Genomic DNA, 5,000 nt, shown 5'->3' on the forward strand with positions numbered 1-5,000 from the left:
ACTGAGCAAGTTAATAAACACTGTATAAGAGGACAATGCACCTCTGTGTGTGTGTGTGTGTGTGTGTGTGTGTGTGTGTGTGTGTGTGTGTGTGTGTGTGTGTGCGTGTCTGTGTCTATGTCTGTGTCTGTGTGTATGTGTCTGTCTGTCTGTCTGTGTCTGTGTGTGTATGTATGCGTGTGTATCTGTGTCAATGTCTGTGTCTGTCTGTATGTATGTGTCTGTCTATGTCTGTGTCTGTGTGTATGTGTGTATGTGTGTGTGTGTGTGTGTGTGTGCAGTGCATGCGTCTGTCTGTGTGTCTGTGTCTGTGTATGTATGTAAGTGTGTATGTATGTGTCTGTGTATGTATGTATGTGTGTATGTATGTGTGTGTGTGTGTGTGTATCTGCAGATCTCAGGCAGGAGGCAGGACCAAAGCACAGCCAGCCAATGGCAGCCAGTGGAACTACAGTACAGACAGAGCTGCCATCCAATAGGACGAGAGGACCTGGATGCATTAAAACACTACGACGGCTCCTTGATAGTAGTGTGTGTACTGTAGAAGGTGACAGCTAGCCGTATTTAGCTTAGCATCATGTATATAACAGTGTACTGTATGTAAGCTAACGGCTAGGCATAGCCAGCTTAGCATCATCGATCATACAGTGTACTGTATGTAAGCTAACAGCTAGCCTTAGCTTAGCATCATCGCTCATACAGTGACATTGCCTTCCCGAAGACCCATAGATAGCCTGTCATGTTCTACTCAGAGACGAGGAGCAGTGACATGTAGGGAAAAGGGAGGCCGGTGGAGGTAGAAATCAGAGGACAGGCTTATTATTACGGGCTATATATGTATAACGCATGGAATTCCACGCTTTACGAGCCCGTCCTCCGATTTCTACCTCCGCCGGCCTCCCCCGGTTGGGTGGATGTTGGGCTCAGAATCTACTGTAGTTCTGCTGGTTCTGATGACATCATCGACTAGGTCGTTTAAGGGATGGGAGACGCCAGGAGGCGGGGCTAGTGGTTACCATGGTGTTACAGTGCATCCTGCCCGTGAGAGAGATCTGAAACAGTCACGTGACACAACAACATTACTCTGACGGTCACATGGTGGTCACATGGTGGTCACATGGCATAACATTACTCTGACAGTCACATGACCTGGTGGTCACGACATAACATTACACTAACAGTCACATGGTGGTCACATGGTGGTCACATGGTGGTCACATGGTGGTCACATGATGGTCACATGACATAACATTACTCTGCACTCTTAGAAGAGAAGGTGCTTCGTAGGGATGACCCTGTGGGAGAACCCTTCCCAGAGAAGGATCTACATGGAACCCATAAGGGTTCTCTCAGAGGGACAGCCCAAGAAGCTAAGAGTCAGAGTGTACCTACAGACATAGACACTCCTGACTATGTTATAGACATGAACACATGCACACACGCACACACACACACGTGCACGCACGCACACACACACACACACACGTGCACGCACACACACACACACACACATACACATACACACACACACCCACCCACCCACCCACCCACTGGGATTCACCCTGACACACACACACGCACACACACACACACCAGAGACTCGCACGCACACAGACACACAGACGCACACACACACACACACACACACACACACACACACACACACACACACACACACGTTGGACATGATCTGCTGTTCAGAGTAAAGTCCTCCCGTCCCTGTCATCACAGCTCACCTCTTTCTGAATGCCAATGACGTAGAACGTCTTCCCCTCAAACTTCAGCTTGCTGACGTCTGCCCTGTAAGAGGTAAACAACAACAACATCAACAACAACAACAACAACAACAACAGCCGTTAGATCATGAGGCTGAAGAATCAGACACAGATGATCAGTAAAAGACTGAACACAACCTCTCAACGCTGAGGAGATGTTGGGGAAGAGTGTCTGTCTATTATGCTTGTTTAAATGTGTCTATCTGTATGTATGTGTGTGTGTGTGTGCGCTCGTATATACAGTATGTGTATCTGTGTGTGTGTGTGCATCTGTGTATATATGCTTGTTTAAATGTGTGTGTGTGTGTGTGTGTGTGCTCATTGGAGCCACAAAGTAACTATGAGAGTAAGTATGAGAGTAACTATGAGAGTAACTATGAGAGTAACTAGGTCACAAACACATTAGGAGAGAGACGTGGTAATGGAAGCAGACAGAAGCAACAAAATCACTGAAAGGTCAAATAAACCGTAATAAATCATTTAAATAAACAAGGTTTATTTGAAGCACACGGGAGCCACGGCGACAGCGAGGGTTTACCGTTGCCACGGAGTGGGTCAGAGAGGTTACCATGGTTACCATTTGAGCAGGTGGATCCTCTTGTTTCCCTGGAACACGACGAACCCCGTGGCGGTGAACCCCAGGAAGGCCGTGGATCCTGTGAAGTCCTGCGCACGCACGCACACACACACACACACACACACACACACACACACATACACACACACACACGCAGGCACACACGCGCACACACACACACACACAGAGGGGAAACAAACAGTTCAGCAAAATGTGAAACTGTTTTATCAATGGAAAAGGTCATAATAATAACTGATGCTAGGAGAGGCCGTCGTCAGGGACAGACCGCTGTCGCCATGACAACAGGCACTTCCACAAGATCAGGACAACAGGTCTCCCACAGCAACAACAGGTCTCCCACGGCAACAAGTCAGCTGTGTGTTTAAACAGGAAGCCCACAGCGCAGTGCACGACCCAACAACACAATACGAACCTCAGCCGGTGTGAGGGTGAGTTGATGAACACACCCGGGGGGTATTCCATCAACATCTCTGAAGGAAAATCCAGGCTTATTCTGATAAATCTCACAAACGTTATCTAAAATAAGCCTGGATTTTCCTTCAGCGACGTTGATGGAATACCCCCCAGCATCATGGATGTCATACACTCAGGGTTCTCCTCCCCATAGGGGAACCCTTTAGAGAACCCTTTTGGGTTCCATTTAGAACATTCTGTGAAAAGGGTTCTATGTGGAACATCTAACCCAACAGGGTTTAAGATGTAATAATAATAATAATAATAATAATAATAATAATAATAATAATAATACATTATTACTCAAGGACACTGTACAGAAAAAAAGAAGACTGCGTGGCTGCGTTAGTAAATTCTCTCTGAGACCACCAGTCCTTTGATTGGACAAGAGGGATTCCATGAGTGCTGTTCAGATTCCAGAGCAAATTTACGAAGACTGTAGATATTAACCTAAACCTGCTGCACGAACACACCAGCTCACTTCCTGCTAGCTAACCACTACAGTCCTACCCAGCTAGCCTTATTTAGCTTAGCATCATGTATATAACAGTGTATGTAACTGTATGTAAGCTAACAGCTAGCCTTAGCTAGCTTAGCGTCATCGATCTTACATTGTACTGTATGTAGGCTAAGCTAACAGCTAGGCTTAGCTAGCTTAGCATCATCGATCACACAGTGTAGGCCTACTGTATGTAAGCTAACAGCTAGCCTTAGCTAGCTTATGTTGGGAATTTGTATTAAAATAACTAGAAGTGATAAATCATGTACTATGTGCTCATTTAAATAATATGTGAATGCGGTCAGTTGAGAACAATAGGAAGGTCACGCAAAGCCAAAAGAGAGGTTCTGTTTTTGAGCGACAAGAAGAAATACAAGCTCCTGACTAAAAGAACGTTTTATGATTCAAACTGCCTGTAAATTACTTATTTTTACCTATGTGCTAACAACCATTTTACACCTGCTGTTATAATATTCTATTTTTCTGTACTTTCATAACTAATGATTAATGATAAGTCTATTCTTCTAACTTGTAAATCAAATCCTAATATTACTGTGTAACTTCAATAGTTGTGTTTTCACAAGACATTCTGATAACAAGACATTCTGATAAGGACACTGACACAATGCTCTGCTCATACAAAGTACGATATCACCATGGGAACGAGACGCTAGCAGGACACTCAAGCTGATAACATACATACACTCTCGCACCCACACAGGAGAAGAATTGAAGGCCAATGCTAACGAGAAGACTTTCTGCAGCTGCAACGGATTTGTGCTGACACTTGGAAAACTACCAGATAGAGGGGGGGGGGGGGGCATCACCCAGCCCAAAATGTTTAATGAATTGGATAAAAGACTATGTACGGAGGTGAGAGGGACTCTTGTTTTAGTGGAGCCACTGCAGTTAACTTGTTGACGGCTAGCTGAGATATGCCTGCAGAGGTGAAACTAGAAAAGACTCTTTTCCATGGAAATGAACTATTATTGCTTGCTGATGTGCTTGAATAAATATTATCTTAATGAACAGTTCAGTAGTGGTGCCTAATATTTGATTGGATCATATCATCTTAAGAAGTGATATCAAGAACGTCTCGTTGAGATTAAACGAACTCGCTTGTAAGTGACGACTCAATTAAATCGATACTGGAGAAGTTGATCGCCTTACACTTAGCATCATGGATCATACAGTGACATCGCCTTCCCGAAGACCCATAGATAGCCTGTCATGTTCTACTCAGAGACAAGGAGCAGTGACATGTAGGGAAAATGGGGGGGCTGGTTGAGGTAGAAATCGAAGAGACGGGCTCATTATAACGCACAGAACCGAATGAGGAACGGTGTCAAACAGATCGGTGTGTGCTGTGGTTTACTCATAATATTCAATTTGACTACAGTGTGGTGCTTAAGTCCCAGCCTCCATTAAGTCCACGGCATCGTTCGTTAGCTAGTTAGTTCATCTGCCAGACTCCAGGGACACAGATAGGGGACGTTCTCACACAAGAACCAAATTAAATATCTCTTTAATCAGCTTAGCTGGCTTTGATATCCTGCCTCTCTCAAGCTCCCCTCCCGCTGCGAATACACACTGACTCACAGAGAGAAAGAGAGAGAGGGAGGGAGGGTGGTGGAGAGAGAGAGGGAGGGAAGGGGAGTGGGGAGAGCGAGGGAGG

General features: G+C 45.2%; 1 protein-coding gene across 1 annotated transcript in view; it reads right to left on the minus strand.

Moving 5' to 3' along the window:
- frmd3 (FERM domain containing 3) overlaps positions 1-5,000 on the minus strand; it is a gene marked incomplete at both ends in the record, with an annotated part of 53,927 nt that overhangs the window by 24,544 nt on the left and 24,383 nt on the right. The window contains 2 exon segments of the mRNA XM_080532954.1: positions 1,737-1,800; positions 2,353-2,441. Coding sequence (XP_080389080.1) covers positions 1,737-1,800; positions 2,353-2,441 — 153 coding nt within the window.

This window comes from Nansenia antarctica (assembly GCF_963989245.1).
Source record: "Nansenia antarctica genome assembly, chromosome: 5".
NCBI lineage: Eukaryota > Metazoa > Chordata > Actinopteri > Argentiniformes > Microstomatidae > Nansenia > Nansenia antarctica.